This window comes from Pelobates fuscus, chromosome 5, assembly GCF_036172605.1.
Source record: "Pelobates fuscus isolate aPelFus1 chromosome 5, aPelFus1.pri, whole genome shotgun sequence".
Taxonomy (NCBI): Eukaryota; Metazoa; Chordata; class Amphibia; order Anura; family Pelobatidae; genus Pelobates; species Pelobates fuscus.
In genome coordinates, this window is record NC_086321.1 from 387,243,836 (window position 1) to 387,265,689 (window position 21,854).

Here is a 21,854-nt window from a genome sequence, read left to right on the forward strand (position 1 = left end):
TACCTTCCGGAGGTCAGTCAGTAGCCTCCTGATTTCCCCTTTTGTAGAGGGTGTCGCATACTCGTCCGTTTCTGACCAATCAGACTCCGCTCCCGAGCGGGGAGAGCTCAGTGGGCCATCCTCCTCCTGGGCGTCCCCTGCTCCTCTGGCGCCATTTTGGGCAGATACCGTGCCGCCGGCCTCTCAAAGGAAAGCCGAATATCTTGCTGCCAGGGAGTTTCTAGGAGTTGAGACTTCTTGTGCCCCATAGCTTCTGTGTGTGGGGGGTGTCGGATTGGTCGTCGGGATTGCTTGTTTTGATTCTTTCCCCGGCTCTAACGGAGCTCAAGGGAGATGCGTCTGTTCACAAGCGCTGTAGGTCACGCCCCCATGGTTATTATTTTTATGTATCTAAAGGTTTACAATAAATGTGTTTTTAATTCTGGTGAAGATTCTGGCGAAGAGCCCTCTTAATTATCAGAAGGATTCTATTAAATGCTGCAGTGATCAAACAGCACCAATTTTACCTCAAAGCCCCCAGGTCCAAAATACACTGACTGGCTCAATGTTAGAGAAAAAAAATCTGACATTACAATATGGATTCAAATGGAAATAATTGGGAGCATGGGTTACACATGAGGGCAAAATACAATGGCAGTATTTACAGTTCAGATCTGGCCTTCCACTCCAGTAATAACGCACGGCTTGCTTGTGTTTAATCTATATGGTAATGCCGCTGCTGTGCCAACGCAGAGCTTATAACAATATCAGCTGTATGTCGCAGCTGAAAAATCGTCAAGAGAGAAAGACAGAGCTGAAATGAGAAACAAGTATATTAATCTGCACAGTGACTACCTGCCCAACAAAAAGAAGCGCTCGCCGGTGTGCCAGGCTCGTGCCAAGCATGGAACAGGCAGGATGAGAATGTAATGTGCTCCCCTCTCTGCGCACACAGCGACTGCCTGGCTGACATAAAGCAGAGCTTGCCGGTGTGCCAAACTTGCGCCAAGCATGGAACAGGCAGGATGGGAATAAAGTGCGTTCCCCTCTCTGCGTACTCAGCGACGGCCTGGCTGACATAAAGCAGAGCTCACCGGTGTGCCAGGCTCCAGCCAAGCATGGAACAGGCAGAATGGGAATAAAGTGTGTTCCCCTCTCTGCGCACACAGCGACTGCCCAGCTGACACAAAGCAGAGCTCGCCAGTGTGCAAGGCTCAAGGCAAGCATGGAACAGGCAGGATGAGAATGTAATGTGCTCCCCTCTCTGCGCACACAGCGACTGCCTGGCTGACATAAAGCAGAGCTTGCCGGTGTGCCAAACTTGCGCCAAGCATGGAACAGGCAGGATGGGAATAAAGTGCGTTCCCCTCTCTGCGCACACAGCGACTGCCTGGCTGACATAAAGCAGAGCTTGCCGGTGTGCCAAACTTGCGCCAAGCATGGAACAGGCAGAATGGGAATAAAGTGTGTTCCCCTCTCTGCGCACACAGCGACTGCCCAGCTGACACAAAGCAGAGCTCGCCAGTGTGCAAGGCTCAAGGCAAGCATGGAACAGGCAGGATGGAAATGAAGTGCGTTCCCCTCTCTGCGCACACAGTCTGCCCGGCTGACATAAAGCAGAGCTCACCGGTGTGCCAGGCTTGCGCCAAGCAAGGAACAGGCAGGATGGGAATAAAGTGCTTTCCCCTCTCTGCGCACACAGCGACTGCCCAGCTGACATAAAGCAGAGTTCGCCAGTGTGCCAAGCTTGCGCCAAGCATGGAACAGGCAGGATGGGAATAAAGTGCGTTCCCCTCTCTGCGCACACAGCGACTGCCCGGCTGACATAAAGCAGAGCTTGCCGGTGTGCCAGGCTCACGCCAAGCATGGAACAGGCAGGATGGGAATAAAGTGTGTTCCCCTATATGTGCACACAGTGACTGCCTGGATGACATAAAGCAGAGCTCACCAGTCTGCCAAGCTCAAGCCAAGAATGGAACAGGCAGGATGGGAATGAAGTGCGTTCCCCTCTCTGCGCACACAGCGACTGCCCAGCCGACATAAAGCAGAGCTCGCCGGTGTGCCAAGCTTGCGCCAAGCATGGAACAGGCAGGATGGAAATGAAGTGCATTCCCCTCTCTGTGCTCACAGCGACTACCCAGCCGACATAAAGCAGAGCTCGCCTGTGTGCCAAGCTTGCGCCAAGCATGGAACAGGCAGGATGGGAATAAAGTGCGTTCCCCTCTCTGCGCACACAGCGACTGCCTGGCTGACATAAAGCAGAGCTCGCCAGTATGCCAGGCTCAAGCCAAGCATGGAACAGGCAGGATGAGAATAAAGTGCGTTCCCCTCTCTGCACACACAGCTACTGCCCGGCTGACATAAAGCAGAGCTTGCCGGTGTGCCAGGCTCAAGCCAAGCATGGAACAGGCAGGATGGGAATAAAGTGCGTTCCCCTCTCTGCACACACAGCTACTGCCCGGCTGACATAAAGCAGAGCTCACCGATGTGCCAGGCTTGCGCCAAGCATGGAACAGGCAGGATGGGAATAAAGTGCGTTCCCCTCTCTGCACACACAGCGACTGCCTGGCTGACATAAAGCAGAGCTTGCCGGTGTGCCAGGCTCCAGCCAAGCATGGAACAGGCAGGATGGGAATAAAGTGCGTTCCCATCTCTGCGCGCACAGCAACTTCCCGGGTGACATAAAGCAGAACTCACCGGTGTGCCAGGCTCATGCCAAGCATGGAACAGGCAGGATGGGAATAAAGTGCTTTCCCCTATCTGCGCACACAGCGACTGCCCAGCAGACATAAAGCAGAGCTCGCCGGTGTGCCAGGCTCCAGCCAAGCATGGAACAGGCAGGATGGGAATAAAGTGCGTTCCCATCTCTGCGCGCACAGCAACTGCCCGGGTGACATAAAGCAGAACTCACCGGTGTGCCAGGCTCGTGCCAAGCATGGAACAGGCAGGATGGTAATAAAGTGCTTTCCCCTCTCTGCGCGCACAGTGACTGCCCGGCTGACATAAAGCAGAACTCACCGGTGTGCCAGGCTCGTGCCAAGCATGGAACAGGCAGGATGGGAATAAAGTGCGTTCCCCTCTCTGCGCACAAAGCGAGGAGAGAGGTAGGAGCACTGCCTGGAAATTGTGGGAATTTCAAAGTGAATTTCAAATTTAAGGAAAACATAGCCAAACTGAAAGCATACATGACACGGCTACTTTAAACTTAAATTTCCATCATGATATCAACTATATGCCTGAAGATGTTGGCAGTAAAGCACAGTAATCGCAGAAATGGTACAATAATCCATCATTAAGATTGCACAGATTAGTAGATCCCTGGAATAGCCATCCAGTGGATGAACTAAAATGGAATCAATGGGATCAATATTTGAATGCATTATCCATAAAATTTACTAACAATGGGTGTCACTTTTAGCCCGGGGTATCCCATTGATGCATCATTTATTTCCCATGGGAATTAGGAAGACATTTCATAGCATTATTTGAAACCTTTAAGGTCCAATGATACGTCACGCAAACCCTCTAACAAGTCCTGGATGAGTGGAATATGTTCGTGGTATTGGGTAAAATTAGGATGGGTTTTTATTTACTCTGCATTATTTCCCAACTCTGCATTATTTCACAATAAAAGCATACTCACAAGTGGCACAATTTATTAATATGGAAGATGGCACCTTCACAAACCTCTCCTGCCCAGTGTCTAAAGCATCAGAACAAGTGCAAATGGTGAGCAACAGGAGGCACTAGTGTACTCTGTGGGTTACTGAAGTGCGAGGTGTAAGAACAGACGTTTGACCCCCTTTTCCATGTACAATGTGACAACCAGTGACAATAAAACCTCCCTGAGCCCCCGCCAGCCCCTAGCGTCAGAGCTGTGTATAATTCATTTCATGCACGGCCTGTTGTATAAATTGTGTATATATGGTTATTTAGTGGGATTAGGTTCATTTTTGGTTCACTACAAATTATGTAAGGAGGTCAATTTATATGCTGCGTTTTCATTATATTGCTAAATTGTAGACGGACAAGGGACTGCTGTCGGTTTATACATCTTACTCTCTAGAAAGTGAATTCTAATTTACCTCGATACAATGTCAGACCAAGAGGAAGACGCAGTGTCCATTTGTCATTGTAGCCAGTATTGGTGGATATGTCTTTAGACAACGCAGAGTATAGGGTGCCAGACTTGGCCATCACCAGAATGGTGCTCATTTTTATACCATGTACAGCAGTTACCATAGAAACAACTGCAATTGTAGACTTCTGACACAGAATGGCTCCACCTGGGCAACCAATGTCTGTACCTGGATGGTAGCTGGTAGCAGCTGTACCCAAACCTTTTATGGTTTGATTTTAATTCCTAATAACCTCAGCCTGCTTGTGATTTACAGCTGATAGGAGATACATGAGAGATTCCAGTTCATTTGGAATTGGTCACTGATAGCAATAGGCAAGAGGAGTGTTATGCGAATATAAACACAGGTACGACTGTGATGATAGGAGACACACAAATTACGGCAATTACTTTGGATTTCTTTTTTCTGAAAGACAACAAAACAATTCCTATACACAAGTTGAACACAAAGTGATCAGGTGAAAGCCGTGCAGCCATCCGAGATTACGTGTGACAGTAAAAACAAAGGCCTGACAAGCTATTCATTAATGTATTCATAACATTGAGAAGGAAAACAAAATGAAGAACCCTGCCGCCTTTGTGATGGTATAGAAGAGGTTTAGGAGAGTTCAATCTACCCTGCGGTGATAAAACTGACACAATTGGGCTTTTTAGAACACTATTTTATCATTAAACGTTTGTTATTAAACCCTTAGCCAGCCAGACGCCCCGTAGGTGGATGATAGGTTGAGGGGGGCCCAGTCCAATAAGAGTTTAAGGACAATTACTCTCTGCATTATGAAGACTGTGGCCCTTTAAATAAAGACCCACTACTCTCTTAATATCTTCACAGATCCGGGCGATTGTACAAGATTGTACAAAAATAAAGAAATATAACATAATGCGACAAACAGAGACAGATAGCGTAAAACAGAGAGGCTATTAACACTTCCATGCTCTGAGGGGAGAGACCCTGCAGGACTCTCCAGACCTGGCTCACTGAGTGACAAAGCACATTGCTCTCTGCTTCCTACCTGGAATGTTATGGATGGTAATCGCTAATATCAGCAGCATAATCCGTCGCCAGCTGGCCCCCGACTTGTGCACGGGTTCCCTGGGGTTTAGTAATGACAGTTCTTCAGCTGAGGCAGGGTGAGTCCCCCTCTTCCGATGGTAAACCTCCCCATTTTCAATTGTATCTGCAAGTGAAGAGAGAAAGCAAGTTTAGCCCTGGGGAATGACAACTTCTTTTCTAAACCGGAATAAGCAGCAACACAATTCCCCCTTTATTTTACCCATACACCTTTGCTCCCCTTAACCCTACATTTAACAGAAACACATAAATCTATATTTTACCAATATTACCATGGTTTTCATGATTACAGAACACTCTAGATTGTAAGCTCCATTGGGCAGAGTTTCCATCTTTGTCACAACATATTTGATTTGTTCAGTTTATTGCGTTTAGTGCGCCGAAGGACAACTTATTAATTATATTTATTAGTCAGACTATGTTTTGTTAATTTGCATCTTTCTGCCATTAAACCCATCCGTGGAGAGGATTCAAGAACATTAATCTAATCTAGAAGAAAATTAAAGGGTGAAAAAATTAGTTTTTTTTTTTGGTTTTCTTCTCTGCATCGCCACCTTATTTTTCTCCTTCAGTTGTTACTAGTAGGTAATTTATCTGGTCAGGTGTATTATGGGATAGCACACGTTTTCGGCACAAGAGATTAGTATTTCGAATGGCGCTGGGCCATCGTCAATCCGTCCGTCGCGGGGCCACGCTCATTCAGTCTAGCGACGTAGACTGTGTATGAGCTTATCATGACATTTTCCTCCAGTCTGGGTCCTGGCAGTGTTCGTTAAACACATATATCACTCACTCCCAGCTGGAGAAGGAAAGGTAAAAAACAAAACACTACAATAATAAAATCTGTAACTCTCTGCCGAACACGGTGACAGTCATTGAGCAGATGCGTTCTTCCTAGAACTGCCAATGGTGTACAAGGAGACTGCCCATCCAGGCTACTCACAAGAAGGAAGTATGGCTGCTTTATTCTGTACAATTCATTATCCCGTGCCATCTCCATATCCTCCAGGCTGCCACATGTGGGAAGAGAATAAATGTTTCCGCATTTAATGTCAGAATGACATTGGAATCAAGGTGCTTCCAGGATTTAGGACAGATTGCTAAAATACAGATAATCTTCCTTAATATGAAGGAATGGTTTGCAACATTCAAAAACTCTTGGAAAATATATTTTATATCGTGACAAGAATATTATAGATTGTATATTTTTTACATGGTTGAGGGAATGAACTTCCCTTCGGAGATCCAACTTATTTTTCTCTGTGCCAAACAGATGTTTATTTATTTATAAAATATTTAACCAGGAAAGATACATTGAGATTTCTCTCGTTTTCAAGTACCGTATGTCCTGGGGGTCTACCACAAATCTGACATTTAATTGATATGTTTCAACAATAAACTGCTGAATTTGACATTTCTAATTTTTTTCTGACCCAGGCAGTTACCAACAAACTCAATAAAACATCTTTCGCATAAATCCCACCAGAAATGGCCAAAAGGTAGATCTACAACAGCCAGAGATTTACCAGCCCGAGACTTGGTGTGGCAGCTGGTGCATCTCCATGGCTAGCTGGTCATGGTGAGTTTTGTTAGAGCAGCCAATGTGAGGGACAAACAATGACGGTCATTAAAAAGGCAGGATGTGGAGAAGAAACAAACCACACATCTGAAATATCTGTTTCTAATGAAGCAGACAGAAGCATGTGAAAACAGATCAATGGATTGTCTGAGTGATGCATGGTCCACTTGGGGAAGGAGTTAATGAGCACAGAATGATGGATCTGGCATGGCCGGTGTCACCAGGGATATGAGAGTGGGTTTAAATGGGCAATAGGTGGAATGCCACATATTGAAGTAATCATTTTCTATCGATTTGACAGAATGCTCACCAGCCGATCAATGGACTGGTACTACATTGTTGTTTTAATTAGGAGCACTTATAAAAAAATGTATATATTATGACTGCGACTGCAATCCATAACATGTTGACAGCTGTCTGCAGATTTCCATTTAGACAATGCAGCACTGAGAAAGTAAGAGTTCCTGATTTAAATGGCAACATACACACCCAAACGGGTCAGTATCCACAAGTCAGTCAACTCATTAATCATGGGGGAGCTTAACCCCTTAAGGACCAAACTTCTGGAATAAAAGGGAATCATGACATTTCACACATGGCATGTGTCCTTAAGGGGTTAAAGACACTCCTCACCAGCAAACTGACTCCCTTCGGTGGTAGGGGGAGGTGAAAGAGGGTGAAGTGGTAAGATGGGAAAGTGTGAATGGAAGTGGAAGGGTGAGAGGGGGAGGTGATAGTAGGATGTTCTAAGGTGTGAGAGGGGGTGGTGGAGGGTGAGAGGGGGTGGTGGAAGGGTGATACAGGGTCCAAGATCTGGCGAATGACGCAACGGCACAGGGTGTCTCTGCATACAATCTGCACCCACAAATAGGCCCAACGTTCCTTTTGTCTACTGGGGAATTCCAACGTAACATTGTGCAAGGAGTAACACAGGGCCATGCTGCTGAGGATGGACTTGAAATTGTCTGGCCTCTAAAGAGCTTGGGCCAGTAAGCCAAAGGACCTCTCTTTGGTGAGCTGTTTCTGAAGGAGTTACAGAAATACCTGACCTGATTACCACCCTTAAGAAGGCTTAGGTTTCCCTGCATAAGGTATTCTAGGTCTCATCATCCTAATGCGTTTTGGATGGGCTAGTCTGTAGCGAGTCTGTGCCTGGTCTCGCACAGTCTCTCGGAAAATACTAGATGACTCAAAAAAAAAAAAATCTAACAGCCTCACATACCTGATTATGTTCTATACACGTGTAGAGGCTAGAGGCATCACACATAATTCGTAAATACTCCCCATTCCAACTAAAATATTTTAACAATGTAAAAGATTCACAGAGTCCTTTACATATGATGACCAAGTTTTGACAATTGGTTGTAGGTGACTGTCAACATATTTCGATAGTGTAAATGAAAATGAACCCACCCTGGAGAACAGCAGAAGGAGAGACTATGCACCTTGAGGAAGACCAGTGGGGGAAACGCATCATGCTATTGCTCATTTTGGACTTGCTGCTACTGACTGTGTGCTTTTATGTGTTGCAATAGTTGCACTATTTAGTTTTTTTTCTGCAATTTGTTTGCATTGCCCTTTTATGCTGGGTCTGATTCCTGGAGGAGTGTAGTGGATCTGCCTACATAGCCAGAGTCCACTATATGTGACCCTGGAAAATTTGAGCTACCAATTGTCCCTTATGGATTTTAATATCTGTTTCTACAGTATTATGATATAAGAATTGTTCTCTTTGTACTTTCAGGTACACTATATAATTTACTTAAATAATGGACAAAAGTGACTAAGTATATTTTATATAAAGGGCAGCCCACCTTATTTGACTGCAAATATGACCTCATATAGAATGTAAGATCGATTGAGTAGGGTCCTCTTCAACCTATTGTTCCTGTAAGTTTTTTGTAATTGTCCTATTTATAGTTAAATCCCCCTCTCATAATATTGTAAAGCGCTACGGAATCTGTTGGCGCTATATAAATGGCAATAATAATAATAATATTATACTAAACCGTGTGGTTTCCAGTTAACCCCCCTATCTGATTATTTTATCTCTGTATGTATGTTAGTGTGTCTAGTGAGTGAGTATAGACACCGGTAAAGCGGCATACAACGTGTTGCTGGCGCCATCCACCATTTTTACATGTGTGTGCTTCTTTTTTGAGCCTCCTGCTGTGGTAAAATTGAAGATTATACTAACTTTAGTGTACCTATAATCTTAATTTTAGTAATGACAGGAGGCAAATATTTCCCCTCCCACCCTCGCTCACTTGGGCTGCTTTGTCTTTTGCGGGTTTGTTTTTTTTTGTATGTTTTCCCTACATATCTCCTGCTTTACATGCCTTGTGTTTGTCATGGGTTTTTGGTTTGTCTGGTGCATATTGTCTACTCTTGATATGCTGTTCAGGCTTTTCCATTTCCTATTATTATTGTAGTGGACCCTGGGTAACCCGGCTGGTTACTTTTGCTATTAATGAAGTAAGAGACCCATTTCTCTCCCAGTAACTGGACGACACACAGTTCCAGGGGTACAAACAACAACTTTATTGGCCACACGCGGCTTTATACTTTCTCCATGCAAGGGGTGGAACAAACATGAGGACAATGTCCCCTCCTAGGGTCCTCCCCCGCCCAGGGGTCGTATAACGGAACCCCAGTTTATTTGTCCCCTGTTCCCGCCACTCCCAGAGGTCCCCTGTTCCCCCCACTCCCAGAGGTCCCCTGACAGAAACGGAATTCAAGTCCATTTGTCCCTGCCACTTAGTGGCTCCTCCCCCTACCTGAAGTCTTCTTCCCAGAAGTCTCTGTATCTGGGGGTCATTGCGCAGGAAACTTCCTGACTCTTTATCTCCCAGTGACAGAGAGCCCGCCAACCTCCGCCATTGTCCCCACCAATCTCAGGGACCCCCAGAAGGAAACCGCCACAAACGGCCACCTTTCGCGGGGTCCCTGTGTGGAACCAGGACATGAATGTTCCCCCTGGCCGGCACTCACCTATACGAATGGCGGCCACCCAGGGTAGCACTCAATTACTTTGTGGTGGTCCCCATTCGGGAGGTGAACGGAGTCCCGTTTGTGGCGTTACTCCCAAATGGGGAGCAGGTAATTCTACAAACACAACAAAGGAAACACAGGGTCAAGATAGGGAAAACACACAAAAGAGATGTCAGGACAATAACACAAATTGCAGGGTAACCGGGGAAGTTCACGGTTTAGCAGGGTTTCCGCTACAATTATGATTTTGGTAAGTTTGCGGTTTTAATTGCAGTGTTATGTGTGATGTCAGTTGTATGGTATTTATTGTTGAATATATGGTTCATTTTGAGATACATTTCATGCGTTTCTCTTCTGTTTCAGGTTCATCCTTCTCTCCGGTGTGCTCCTGGAAGTTGAAGTTCACTTTTTGATCCTGTGATCGGATTGCCTGGTGTCTATTTTATGGCTGTTTCTACTGCTTGAATTTATGGTTTACATTTTAGAGTGTTTTTGTTCTTGTCTTTCACACAAAAGAAAGCGGAGGTGCTTTTGGATACAAGGGCTTATATATATTACCTCCTACTTGTTTTCGATTGGTTTATGTATTCTTATGATTTGTCTCGCTGTTGGAATTTAGTAAAGAGTTAAGTGAAATACTCACCTCCTGTAGTTACTAAAATTAGGATTATAGGTACACTAAAGCTAGCATAATAAAATGCAGGTCAGCACTCAGTGATGGCACGGTGACTGGGTCAGTAGTTATAAGAGAGGTCTGATAATCAGTACACATGAGGCCTGTTGGTTAATGCCCAGATTGCGTGTACAAGACACAAACAGGGGTAAGCTGCTTGAATCCCAGGTCACGAAACAGAATGCACCCTTTGGTTTAAAAAGCTCAATACCTGGAGTCCACAAAGCAATCATAATGGTCTGATGGATCCTATAAAAAAAATAAAGAACAATTCTGGGTCAAATTTCCAAAAGGATATCAGTCACCATGGAAACCAATGGAAGGTTCATGCAATATCTCCAGTAAGCCCATTACACCAGAACTGCTGTAACCTTAATCCCACCACGTTGGTGAACGTTTCTGAAAAAGTGATCAGTGGATGTTCTTGATTTAGTCTATAAAGGTCATGAAACAGACAGACATGGTGTGACACTCCATTATCAGCCTTCTCATCCACTAGCGATATGGTTCGCCGCAGCAATCTGACGCGTGTTAACGAATTGCCTGCAGTACAGGTACCTTGCCAGCTTGTTCTTCACAGCGATGTCTGGCTCCCTAAACCTCCATCACCCACACTCCCCAGGCAGACCCTCAATGCAGATCAGTCTCATGTAAACCAATTTCACACCCAGGCAGTTCCAGTCCCCATTGTCAATAAATATTTCATTAACTTCAATTACTGTGGCGGCTCCACGCTAAATAGAACGCTCGCTCTGTGAGCGTTTCATGCTTTCAGGTGTCCTTTACTGATCCAGACTTTGTAGCATTAAAACATTTTCTGTTCTAAACTCATCTTCTATTAACACACTGATGGCCGAGTGGGCACAAGCTGACATTGAAAGGGTTAAAAGTACATGTCAATTTACCTACCATCAGTGGTTCGCACAACCTATGATACACATTTATGGATTCTTGCCTGAATTCAGGCTGGGTGAGCTGAAATACAATTCCCATTATCCTCTAGCAGCAATGGATGATGGGATATTCCACCAAACTATTGCTGAGTGTAGTACACAGGGATTGCATACACACGGCTGTATCACTCATCTAATTCTGGTGTCTCTATTCTAAAGACTCCAATTGCTAAATGTAAAAAAAAAAAAAAAGAAAGAAAGAAAAAAACAACATGCAAAGCCACATCATCTGCACAAATAACTCTTTCTGATCACATACCCCAATACAAACCTCAGCTTCCCAGTTAGTCCAAAACAAGAGCGGAAAATCCACACGCTGCTTCTTCTGGCCTAAATCTCAACTTTATTTCCCTGAATGGAAATAGCACGGGGCACCGAAAGGGCTTGATAGAAAGCACTCATTGCAATATGTGACGGGATGATAATGCATTCATGTTCGGAGCTGGAACCACTGTTCTCTAGTTAGAGCTCACCACATAGACTCAAGGGACGGCAGTCGAAAACCTAGTTGCAAACATTCAACCAAAATTCTCATTTTGATTGACAACTGCCAGCAGGTCACTAGGACTCAATGTTTGGTTAATAAACTGGAAATTATGGAACTTACGGGCTCTATTTCCGTACAGTTTTTTCCATTAAACAGTAAAGAATATAACATAGAAACATAGAATGTGACGGCAGATAAGAACCATTCGGCCCATCTAGTCTGCCCAATTTTCTAAATACTTTCATTAGTCCCTTGGCTTATCTTATAGTTAGGATAGCCTTATGCCTATCCCATGCATGCTTAAACTCCTTTATAATGGCCCCCGCACCCCTTCGCTGGCTGCTCATGGGGCATTTATCACGCTAAGTGCAATCTTTCACTCAATCTGCTCCCATGGGATTTATCCATTGTAACGTCATATCTGCTCGTTGGATAATCTCGTAATGTCTAATATATGTGGATAAAGATATGTTTACACTGGAAGGACGCGTCCAATTTCCATCTGTCTCTTCAATAGGAACAATCTGCACCTGAACGTGACAAAATACAAACCGCTATTTTGTTTTTTCCTTTTCTGTATTATGTGACCTTTCTTGAAAGTTGGAAGTCGGGGTGGGAGAAGGGAAAAAACATGTCCTAGCCTAATGTTTGCCCCAGCCCAACCCTATTCCTGGGTGAGTTGAGTGAGATGAAAGCACAGTGCATGACGCCCCATAATGCTTGATGCTCACCCGCAGGATGGTGGCACAGGGGGCTGGGATTCAGCCAAAAGGTACCCAACAATAAGGTCACAGTCGGTTTGACTGCAGACTAAGTTATGCATGGCCAAAATGATTGTCACTCCCTGAAAAGCCTGAGCTGACTCCTTCAGGAAAGGGATAGGGAACTGGCTAATCTGTTAGAGAATAGAGTGAGAAGCTAGGAAGAAGGTACAAGGGACTGCGATACAGAGTGATGAATCAGGAAATAGGCTGTGCTTTTGGTCAGAAGATTGGAACCCGGGCAAAAGATTGAGTGATTAATGTTACGGGGTGAGGAGTTAATGGCAGAAAAACTAAAGCCGTAGAGACTATTTCACTGAACCCTTGGGGGAGCACAGCGTAAGGATCTGGCCTGCCCTGTATGTATTCCTGAAACTCCACATAATGTGAGTGCCCTCGATCTGATCTAAGCGGAAGATGTAAACTGCTAGCGGATTCTTTACTCTATTCACCACAAAGAATTAAGAAGCTTCCAAGTTCAGCCTTTATTGACCATACTGAAACTCTGCGGGGTCCTGAGTGGCACAGAATAAGCCACAGGGAAACTGGATACTAGAATTCCATGGGTTTAATGCTTTGTATATTCTTGGATCACAGAGTCCTCGTAGTCTGAAAATTAGTCCTTAAAGCTCTAACCCAGTGCTCCATCAGCTGATCGTCTGCGATAAGCAAAGCCTGATTTCAGAATTATCAAACCCCAATTCTGCTGGAAGAAGGTCAGTGCTCCATCAGCTGATCGTCTGCAATAAGCAAAGCCTGATTTCAGAATTATCAAGCCCCAATACTGCTGTAAGAAAGTCAGTGCTCCATCAGCTGATCGTCTGCAATAAGCATAGCCTGATTTCAGAATTATCAAACCCCAATACTGCTGTAAGAAAGTCAGTGCTCCATCAGCTGATCGTCTGCAATAAGCATAGCCTGATTTCAGAATTATCAAACCCCAATACAGCTGTAAGAAAGTCAATGCTCCATCAGCTGATCGTCTGCAATAAGCAAAGCCTGATTTCAGAATTATCAAACCCCAATACTGCTGTAAGAAAGTCTGTGCTCCATCAGCTGATCGTCTGCAATAAGCAAAGCCTGTTTTCAGAATTATCAAGCCCCAATACTGCTGTAAGAAAGTCAGTGCTCCATCAGCTGATCGTCTGCAATAAGCAAAGCCTGATTTCAGAATTATCAAGCCCCAATACTGCTGTAAGAAAGTCTGAGCTCCATTAGCTGATCGTCTGCAATAAGCAAAGCCTGATTTCAGAATTATCAAACCCCAATACTGCTGTAAGAAAGTCTGTGCTCCATCAGCTGATCGTCTGCAATAAGCATAGCCTGATTTCAGAATTATCAAACCCCAATACTGCTGTAAGAAAGTCAGTGCTCCATCAGCTGATCGTCTGCAATAAGCAAAGCCTGATTTCAGAATTATCAAACCCCAATACTGCTGTAAGAAAGTCAGTGCTCCATCAGCTGATCGTCTGCAATAAGCAAAGCCTGATTTCAGAATTATCAAGCCCCAATACTGCTGTAAGAAAGTCAGTGCTCCATCAACTGATCGTCTGCAATAAGCAAAGCCTGATTTTAGAATTATCAAACCCCAATACTGCTGTAAGAAAGTCTGTGCTCCATCAGCTGATCGTCTGCAATAAGCAAAGCCTGATTTCAGAATTATCAAACCCCAATACTGCTGTAAGAAAGTCAGTGCTCCATCAGCTGATCGTCTGCAATAAGCAAAGCCTGATTTCAGAATTATCAAACCCCAATACTGCTGTAAGAAAGTCAGTGCTCCATCAGCTGATCGTCTGCAATAAGCATAGCCTGATTTCAGAATTATCAAACCCCAATACTGCTGTAAGAAAGTCAGTGCTCCATCAGCTGATCGTCTGCAATAAGCAAAGCCTGATTTCAGAATTATCAAACCCCAATACTGCTGTAAGAAAGTCAGTGCTCCATCAGCTGATCGTCTGCAATAAGCAAAGCCTGATTTCAGAATTATCAAGCCCCAATACTGCTGTAAGAAAGTCAGTGCTCCATCAACTGATCGTCTGCAATAAGCAAAGCCTGATTTTAGAATTATCAAACCCCAATACTGCTGTAAGAAAGTCTGTGCTCCATCAGCTGATCGTCTGCAATAAGCAAAGCCTGATTTCAGAATTATCAAACCCCAATACTGCTGTAAGAAAGTCAGTGCTCCATCAGCTGATCGTCTGCAATAAGCAAAGCCTGATTTCAGAATTATCAAACCCCAATACTGCTGTAAGAAAGTCAATGCTCCATCAGCTGATCGTCTGCAATAAGCAAAGCCTGATTTCAGAATTATCAAGCCCCAATACTGCTGTAAGAAAGTCAGTGCTCCATCAGCTGATCGTCTGCAATAAGCAAAGCCTGATTTCAGAATTATCAAACCCCAATACTGCTGTAAGAAAGTCAGTGCTCCATCAGCTGATCGTCTGCAATAAGCAAAGCCTGATTTCAGAATTATCAAGCCCCAATACTGCTTTAAGAAAGTCAGTGCTCCATCAGCTGATCGTCTGCGATAAGCAAAGCATGATTTCAGAATTATCAAACCCCAATACTGCTGTAAGAAAGTCTGTGCTCCATCAGCTGATCGTCTGCAATAAGCAAAGCCTGATTTTAGAATTATCAAACCCCAATGCTGCTGTAAGAAAGTCAGTGCTCCATCAGCTGATCGTCTGCAATAAGCAAAGCCTGATTTCAGAATTATCAAACCCCAATACTGCTGTAAGAAAGTCTGAGCTCCATTAGCTGATCGTCTGCAATAAGTAAAGCCTGATTTTAGAATTATCAAACCCCAATGCTGCTGTAAGAAAGTCAGTGCTCCATCAGCTGATCGTCTGCAATAAGCAAAGCCTGATTTCAGAATTATCAAGCCCCAATACTGCTGTAAGAAAGTCAGTGCTCCATCAGCTGATCGTCTGCAATAAGCAAAGCCTGATTTCAGAATTATCAAACCCCAATACTGCTATAAGAAAGTCAGTGCTCCATCAGCTGATCGTCTGCAATAAGCAAAGCCTGATTTCAGAATTATCAAGCCCCAATACTGCTGTAAGAAAGTCAGTGCTCCATCAGCTGATCGTCTGCAATAAGCAAAGCCTGATTTCAGAATTATCAAACCCCAATACTGCTGTAAGAAAGTCTGTGCTCAATCAGCTGATCGTCTGCAATAAGCAAAGCCTGATTTCAGAATTATCAAACCCCAATACTGCTGTAAGAAAGTCAGTGCTCCATCAGCTGATCGTCTGCAATAAGCAAAGCCTGATTTCAGAATTATCAAACCCCAATACTGCTGTAAGAAAGTCTGTGCTCAATCAGCTGATCGTCTGCAATAAGCAAAGCCTGATTACAAAACTATCAAGCCCCACGGGACAGAGTCAACGGTGGACGGGTGCTTGGGAGCCCTCCTCAGGGCAAAACTAAGCCCCACGCTTCAGACTCCCGCGTTCAGCTGACACGGAATCCCGGCGTGAGCCCCAAGCCTGGAAAGAAATTGACAACTGGCGGTCGCCGGGCCCGCAGCAGCACGGCTAAAATCCCGGTGCAAGCTAGAGGCAGGAGCCCTATTACATGCTGCATCTGCACGGTCACCCACTCTCACGGACGGTGCCCACAGAAGAGCTCTGGTCATGCAACGCTACATCTGATTGTGCCCGACTCTAATGAGGACTGGTACCTGTCGCAGAGCAGCAGGAGGGCACAAGGAGACACCATGCCGGGCCAAAGAATGGACTACCTATTAAAGCACATCAATGGCATCGGGTGAAGGTTTGCAGCTACCTCCATTCCAGCTACCAGCCTGGTCAAAGTGCAGGACTTAATACGTGCTCACATTGCTATAATCAGCTAAAAGCCCAGCGGTACAGACGTTCCATTTTAATTTAATCTGTGTTGTCAGCTGATAAGCCGGTTGCTACACATCTATGTTTGATGTGCTAAAAATGTCTTCCTTACTGTTCATGCATTATAGACCCAGGGGTACCCGACACATTCTAAACGTATGGGATCCCAATTCAGAATGTTATGCTCTATATATTTAAGCCATACGCATTCTTTCACTATATGCACTAGACAGCCTCTGTAATTTCTAAGGCAAACTACTGGTTAAACGCCTGAATCTATACTTAGACATGACGTTTTTGCCTGATAGGGCGACATAGCTGTACTCACCCTTGAAACATAAGCATGCACACTCTACCTTTTTAACACATAAGGACATCCCACATAACGTCACGTTATACACGATTCGCGGACTCCTGACAATACTCATTCTGCTCTCTACGGCATAGTCACTTAAATGCACTGACAGACAGACAACGAACCGCAATCTAACGCATGTTACCATAAGCCTGATGTTTATCCTGTGCCTATCATATTCAGATGACCAAACTTGTAGTATATTTGCAACCCCCTCTTTGTCACTCCTCTGATTATAATAAATGCATATCTAACAATGTCCTGTTATATGCTTTCCTAGACAGTAATGTTACTCTCTCTCGTTACCTTTACGACTACAATAAAAATAAAGTGCAGCACATCTTGTCATTTACATGTATAACACTTGTTATGTCATTCATCAATGTTGTCTTGTGTAATAAACTCTGCACTTCCAAAAATAAAGAATTAAAAATACAATTTTAAAAATATGCATTCATTTAAAATATACAGTTTTCGTTTAACCTTTCGCAGTAAAGTATGTGTATGTGATTTGCATTTCGATCTGGGAATTCTGGGAGAATTTTAGAAGCGTGACTTCTCAGAATGATTGTATCCAAGGCGGAATGTTATCTAGATGTAGGTGAAGCACTGAAGAAAATTGTGAATTTATTTAAACATGCACACACCCTGTAATATATTTTATATTACATAATGTGCAATCATCTCATCCCCTGATCCAAACACCTAAGGACTATTGGGTAAAGGAATTTGTAATTGTCATAATAAACCAAGTTAAAATAAATGTGTCCTGTTCAGCCTGTGAAATGATACTTGTAACAAAAAATAAAACTGAAAAACCGTGATGAGTGGCTAAGTATTCCGACATGAACAGAGGCTTCCTATCTCTCACCTAATCCGTACTACTCAAATTTGGGGATTTAATGAGTGAGCGGCATTACACAATGTTTCATTAGTTAGAGAAGCTCAAGGGAAAAGAAAGATATAAGAACACAGACTTTTTTAAAACATGGATTGAACTCATCCAATTACCGATAACATACTTGAAAGAGTGCGTTACTCAATGGAAAAAAAAAAGTAAGTCAAACAAACAATCATTCAACTCCCAACACTGCAAGGCAGCCGAATGGAGTACAGCCTTAAGTAAAAATATACAATGACACAATCCCTCTGTATTGCCAAGAAGAGGTTGGCCTTGGTGTTTGCAGATAAGCTTATATTCATCCATTGATTTACGTGTAAGTTACAATATTTAATTGGACTAGCATGCAGTAAATTCTGTAAAATACACCAACGTGTACGAAAGAGGAGAGGTTCCTTTTGTGAATCATTTTCTGTTGGTGTCCTGGTATTTATTGGAGTAGGATATGGATTTAGCACATCGAGAATAGCCTATATGTCTGGTAACAATCCCAAATGTGTAAGGACAGTCACTATTTTGGGCCACTCTACCATTATCCTGCGTGTTTTCGCTAGTCTCTCATTCTGGGTCACGCGTGCCAGAAACCCAGGTCACGGCAGGTGCCCTCTCTGTATGGGCGGCTTGGACAGCCTGGTCATTTCAATGTTTAAATTGCTCCAATCGCCATCATTATCACTTTAAAAAGGAGTCATTCAGAAACAATGTTATTTGTTATATGTTATATATTTTCCAAATATTGTCCTATTAAAATGAACACTATATAGCAAATCTGTATTACTAACACTATAGTGTCCCTCTCCTTAACCCTAAATAGGTCTGCCCTGTTTCTCAATCCTACCTAATCTGTCTCTCAGCTCTAATTGCATGTGGATCTGTCTAATCTGTCTCTAAATCCTATCTATCTACATGTGGAGCGGTCTATGATGGTCTGTCTAAACTGTCTCTCAATCCCGTCTATCTGCATGTGGAGCTCTCTATTGTGGTCTGTGCAATCGGTCTCTCAATCACATCGATGTGCATGTGGAGCTGTCTCTTACTGTCTGTGTAATCTTTCTCTCAATCCCATGCATCTGCATTACTGTCTGTTTAGTCTGTGTCTCAGCCCTAACTGTATGTGGATCTGTCTCTTTTATATCCATCTATGTTTTGTCTATTTGTTCTGCTGTCTGTCTAAAACAGATCCACATGGGGTTAGAGCTGAGAGACAGATAAGATAAACAGTAATAGACAGCTCCACATGCAGTTAGATCGGAGACAGATTAGACAGACAGTAATAGACCGTTCCATATGCAGTTAGAGCTGAGAGACAGATTAGATAGACCGTAATAGACCGCTCCACATGCAGTTAGAGCTGAGAGACATTAGATAGACAGTAATAGACAGCTCCACATCCAACTGGCCTCACAACTGCAGACCACGTGTGACCACACCAGCCCAGGACCTCCACATCCAGCATCTTCACCTCCAAGATCATCTGAGACCAGCCACCCGGACAGTTGCTGCAACAATCTGTTTGCATAACCAAAGAATTTCTGCAAAAACGGTCAGAAACCGTCTCAGGGAAGCTCATCTACATGCTCGTCTTTCTCATCGGGGTCTCGACCTGACTGCAGTTTGTCGTCATAACCGACTTGAGTGGGCAAATGCTCACATTTGATGGCGTCTGGCACTTTAGAGAGGTGTTCTCTTCACGGATGAATCCCGATTTTCACTGTACAGGGCAGATGAAAGATAGCGTGTATGGTGTCGTGTGGGTGAACGGTTTGCTGATGTCAACGTTGTGGATCGAGTGGCCCATGGTGGCGGTGGGGTTATGGTATGAGCAGGCGTATCCTATGGACAACCAACACAGGTGCATTTTATTGATGGCATTTTGAATGCACAGAGATACAGTGATGAGATCCTGAGGCCCATTGTTGTGCCATTAATCCATGACAATCACCTCATGTTGCAGTATGATAATGCACGGTCCCATGTTACAATGATCTGTACACAATTCCTGGAAGCTGAAAACATCCCAGTTCTTGCATGGCCAGCATACTCACCGGACATATCACCCATTGAGCTCTGGATTGGGGTATACGACAGCGTGTTCCAGGTCCTGCCAATATCCAGCAACTTCGCACAGCCATTGAAGAGGAGTGGACCAACATTCCACAGGCCACAATCAACAACCTGATCAACTGTATGTGAAGGAGATGTGTTGTATTGCGTGAGGCAAATGGTGACCACACCAGATGCCGACTGGTTTTCAGACCCCCTCTAGACCCCTCCAATACAGTAAAACTGCACATTTTAGAGTGGCCTTTTATTGTGGCCATCCTAAGGCACACCTGTGCAATAATCATGCTGTCTAATCAGCATCTTGATATGCCACACCTGTGTAATAATCATGCTGTCTAATCAGCATCTTGATATGCCACACCTGTGTAATAATCATGCTGTCTAATCAGCATATTGATATGCCACACCTGTGAGGTGGATGGATTATCTCGGCAAAGGAGAAGTGCTCACCAACACAGATTTAGACAGATTTGTGAACAATATTTGAGAGAAATAGGCCTTTTGTGTACATAGAAAAAGTCTTTGATCTTTGAGTTCAGCTCATGAAAAATGGGGGCAAAAACAAAAGTGTGTTAATTTTGTTCAGTGAATTACAATAAAAACGTCTGATTGATGCTGAGAATCATAACAGCAGAATCCAAGGAATTCAGCCTCCCATCAGTGATCCTTTCCAAATAATCAATAGGAAAAGAATGTCAATCTAATCACAGAAAAAAAATCTATCCAATTAGAAGCTTAGTAAATAACGTGCTATTATTTCTGTACTCTCTAATTGCTTTCTATATAGCACCAAATGTGCAGCTTAGAACGTAAAGGGGTGATCAAGAGACACATCACGCATACCAAACGAGCGGCTTCACGATCATTTCCGGCAGTTTAACATCAAATTGTAAGGGGCACAACCACTAATCAAAGAGCAATTAGCAGAAGAAACGGCCAGAAGTTAATTAAAGATCAGGAGTAGAGCAGTGATGAAATCGGATTTCGGCACAGCTCCAATCTGAAGCGTCTCGGAGGAGTCACGGCCCCATCTATCGCCTGCCTCTTCATTGATCCATCACTGACACACCACTAAATCTGCCACCTCGGCTGGGGCATCAGTCATGGCCTCACTACTCTCAGCACCATTGCAATTAGGTGTTCTAGAGATCTTGGAAATTCAGAGCACTGTCATTCTGCAGCTACCCCCAATGTACTGCAACCAACGGAGGATTATAATAATAAGCACTACGGAATCTGTTGGCGCTACGTAAACGCCAATAATAATAAATACAGCTTAACAGCAGCTGGTGCCAATGACTAGAATGCTCATCATCCCAGAAAATTTAGATTGTGTTTCTTATCAAAGGGACAGAGACAGTGAAATCTAAAAGGATTTATAACAAAAATAGAAACTATGTAGATTCTGATGGTTATACAAGAATGTAAATGGGTATCGTGCCTTTAATACACCGGTAATGCTGGCAGTTACTTTTTCCAGGGTAAACTATTAGCAGTCATTACCTTAGGACACACGCCAAGCCTGGCAGCCAAGGGGTGAGTCCCAGCCAGGATGCCACTCAAACCACAGGTTGCCATTTCACTTCTATCCGGAGCATCTGGTGAAAAGAAAGTCCGCATTGTAGTCATACTTTGCACGCCCTGGCGGCTCTGTGCAGCCCACGCTGTCACACCTCGCTGGCAGCGTCCAGCTGGTAATGAGCTGCAGATGTTAATGTACTGCCTGTGTGTAATTACATATTATGGAAATAGATTTCACAATGATTTGTTGTGATTTAAAAGATGGGCCAGGGTTGTAAACAAAACCTCATAGGGCGCAAATGCCTTCACCTCCCCATCTGAGGGCAAATGGCCGGGCACAGGTGCAGCCATTTAGCGGTGTTGGAGAAATTCTGGTCAATAAAGACTTGTGTGGACGTCTCCCAGAGCAGCTTGGAAATGACCAGGGTGGGATATGAGAGACATGTTGGTTTGACTAACAGGAGATTGGTGGGAAAATAATAATGATTTATAAAACAGGTGTGAGTTTCCATAAGAAGGCACATTCAGAAAC

General features: G+C 44.0%; 1 protein-coding gene across 1 annotated transcript in view; it reads right to left on the minus strand.

Annotated features, from left to right (window-relative positions):
* SLC39A11 (solute carrier family 39 member 11) overlaps positions 1–21,854 on the minus strand; it is a 308,809-nt gene that overhangs the window by 132,120 nt on the left and 154,835 nt on the right. The window contains exon 6 of the mRNA XM_063456363.1: positions 5,131–5,295. Within this exon, the coding sequence (XP_063312433.1) occupies positions 5,131–5,295 (165 nt within the window). The remainder of the gene's footprint in view (positions 1–5,130; positions 5,296–21,854) is intronic.